At 49.0% G+C, this 3237-nt stretch overlaps 1 protein-coding gene across 1 annotated transcript; it reads left to right on the plus strand.

Annotated features, from left to right (window-relative positions):
- Positions 1-782: 782 nt before the first annotated feature.
- On the plus strand, positions 783-3237 carry LOC110918899. Its single transcript, XM_035985366.1, has 3 exons — positions 783-1629; positions 1762-3050; positions 3160-3237. Exons 1-3 carry the CDS (start codon positions 783-785, stop codon positions 3235-3237), a joined length of 2214 nt encoding a protein of 737 aa, XP_035841259.1.

Raw genomic sequence — 3237 nt, forward strand, 5'->3', positions numbered from 1 at the left:
GCGACTACCGCCAGATACAACGAAGAGATGAAGGACCAGACAACAAGAAGCTCAGAAAGCTAGAAACTCATATGGTGCAAGGAGGACCACGACGACCAAGAAAAAACTACAACAAACGCGCGCAGGATGATTCATGGCGCGAGAAGCAAGTAGTGTTCCCAGTTGTCAGGGGAGGTCCAAGAGAAAAGCGGCCAATAGTCATTCCAGGGGTGATCGGCCACTACCAAACAGATTACATCTTTATTGATCCCGGAAGCACCGCAGACATCATATATGAACAGTGCTTCAATCAATTCGACCAAGAGGATAAGGCGCGCTTAGAACCAGTTGACTACCCATTAACTGGATTCTGCAACGAGGCCGTCTTTCCCCTAGGACAAATATCTTTCCCAGTATTACTTTCTGATGGGAGAAATTCAAGAACTGAAGAAGTCACATTCATGGTGCTACCGGCACATTCAAGACATGACATCCTCTTAGGACGAGAATCCCAAGGAGATTTCAGTATGATCTGTTCCGCACCACATTCTGCCATAGGCTTTCCAACCGAAACAGGCATTGCGTTGATACACGCAAGCAAGGAAGTGCTAACAACAGACGAAATCAGGCCGGCAAAAGCAAACAAGCCCGCACCGCGCAGAGAGGCAGAAAAATGGGTATTGAATAGCGCATACCCAGAACAAACGGTCACTCTGGGACCCGCAATGTCTGACCTAACGCGTGCGGCGCTAAAGAAATTACTGCATGACAACATGGACGTGTTCGCCTGGACACCGGCCGATATGGTTGGTGTTCCACGGCATATAGCGGAACACCGGCTAAACGTCTCAGAGGATGCAAAGCCAGTAGTGCATGCCAAACGACATCTGGGCGACATCAAACATGATGCAATGAAAGAACAAGTGTTAGAACTGCTAAACGCAGGAATCATCAGAGAAGTCCGGTACCAAACGTGGGTAGCAAGCCCAGTTATGGTAAAGAAACCGAATGGTAGTTGGAGAATGTGCGTCGACTACAAGGATCTGAACAAAGCATGTCCCCGTGACTGCTATGCGTTGCCAGACATAGACGAGAAAATAGATTCTTTGGCAACGTTTCGATGGAAATGTTTTCTGGATTGCTACAAAGGATACCACCAGGTCCAGATGGCTGTTCAAGACGAGGATAAAACCGCATTCCGCACGCCAATGGGGCTATACTGCTACACCAAGATGCCGTTCGGCTTAAAGAATGCAGGTGCTACGTATCAACGGTTGATGAACGAAACATTCAGTGACGCCATCGGTAAATACATCGAGGTATACATGGATGATCTGGTAATCATGAGCAGGGAGGAGAGCGCGATGCTGGCAAATATTCAGAAAACCTTCAACACACTGCGCAGCGTGAGCATCAAACTGAATCCAGCAAAGTGCTCATTCGGAATGGAGGAAGGAAAGTTTCTGGGCTTCATAGTCACCAAAGATGGTTTTAAGGTGAACCCAGAAAAGGTCCAGGCCATAGAGAGGATGCCTTCACCAGCAAGCATCAAAGATATGCAAAAGCTCGCAGGACAATTTGCAGCCCTCAATCGATTCCTAGCTAACCACGCGGCAAAATCCTTCCCATTCATCAAGACCTTGCGAAACTGCATGAAGAAAACCCAATTCCAATGGACTCCGGAAGCAGAAAATGCGTTCCGCGAGATGAAAGACTGTCTCATCAAGCTGCCAACTCTAACCGCACCAAACAAAGGAGAGCCTTTGGTCTTGTACCTCTCAGCTTCCGACAGGGCCGTCGGTGCCGTATTGCTGGTTGATCGACAAGGTGTCCAAACACCTGTGTATTATGTGTCCAGAACCTTAACCGACCCAGAAACAAGATACGCAATCATGGAAAAGCTTGTCCTTGCACTGATTCACGCGTCAAGAAGGCTGCGCCGATATTTCGCCAATCACGTCATCCACGTGTTAACAAATTACAATATTGGGAATATCCTAGCAACGCCGGAAATATCAGGAAGGTTGGCCAAATGGGCGATAGAGCTAGGGGGACACAACGTAGTCTTCAGACCACGACCGTCGATAAAAGGCCAAGTTTTGGCAGACTTCATGACGGAAGTCCCGGATGACAAAGACAGAGAGTGCAAGGCGATGGAGAAAGCGGAGAAAAAACAAACCGAAGAGCCATGGCTGCTGTATACTGACGGTGCGTCCAACGAAGATGGGGCAGGCGCGGGGCTACGGCTAGTGAGCCCTGACAAACACGAGTTCACTTACGCCATACGTCTAGACTTCAAGAGCACAAATAACGAAGCAGAGTATGAAGCCTTTCTGGTCGGCTTGCGCTTGGCAATCAAAATGGGAGTCCGACATATTGAGGCACATGTGGACTCCATGCTAGTGGCAGGCCAAATCAACGGTCAATACGAAGCCAAGGGCGACATAATGGCACTCTATCTCAACCAAGCAAAGACGTTGCTGCAAACTTTCTATTCTTACAAGGTGCACCACATAAACCGCAGTGAAAACAAGCCGGCAGACGCCTTAAGCAAGCTTGCGTCAACAAGTTTTCAGCACCTAGTCAAAGACGTACGCATAGAAGTTTTAAGCAACCCGTCTGTCCCACTCCGAGAAGTCAGCGTCATCCAAACAGGAACCACGTCCTGGATGACACCCATCATCATGTACTTACAGTCCGGGATACTTCCAGAAAATAAAGCTGAGGCGCGGAAAATCCAGTATAAATCAGAACATTATCAAATGGCGGACGGGATATTGTACCGAAAGTCATATCTCGGCCCGCTGCTAAGATGTGTTGACGCCGACGACGCAAATTATCTGATCCGGGAAGTACATGAAGGCATCTGCGGCATCCACGCCGGGCCGCGCATGGTAGTGGCTAAAGTAATGAACGCCGGTTACTACTGGCCCGGAATGCACCTCGATGCCGTGAAGGAATTAAGAAAATGCAGCGGCTGCCAACGGCATGCACCAAAAACCATGCGTCCAAAAAACGAGTTGGTACCAGTAACAACCGCATGGCCCTTTCAGCAATGGGGCATAGACATGGTGGGCCCTTTCCCAGAAGCTCCGGGGGCAGTCAAGTTCATCATCGTCGCGGTCGATTACTTCACCAAGTGGGTAGAAGCAAAAGCACTTGCGTCAACCACATCGGCAGTCGTTAAACGATTTATCTGGGAACAAATCATATGCCGTTTCGGCCTGCCACTCCGAATCATCACCGACAATGGTATAA

Source organism: Helianthus annuus, chromosome 16 (assembly GCF_002127325.2).
Source record: "Helianthus annuus cultivar XRQ/B chromosome 16, HanXRQr2.0-SUNRISE, whole genome shotgun sequence".
Taxonomy (NCBI): domain Eukaryota; kingdom Viridiplantae; phylum Streptophyta; class Magnoliopsida; order Asterales; family Asteraceae; genus Helianthus; species Helianthus annuus.

Excerpts from the sequence above, each read along its gene's own strand:
- LOC110918899 (XM_035985366.1), top strand. The coding sequence starts at position 783 with ATGGTTGGTGTTCCACGGCATATAGCGGAACACCGGCTAAACGTCTCA. Across the intron at positions 1,630-1,761 it reads CATCAAGACCTTGCGAAACT|CTTCCGACAGGGCCGTCGGT; the intron begins GCATGAAGAAAA and ends TGTACCTCTCAG. Across the intron at positions 3,051-3,159 it reads AGCAATGGGGCATAGACATG|TCGTTAAACGATTTATCTGG; the intron begins GTGGGCCCTTTC and ends CCACATCGGCAG.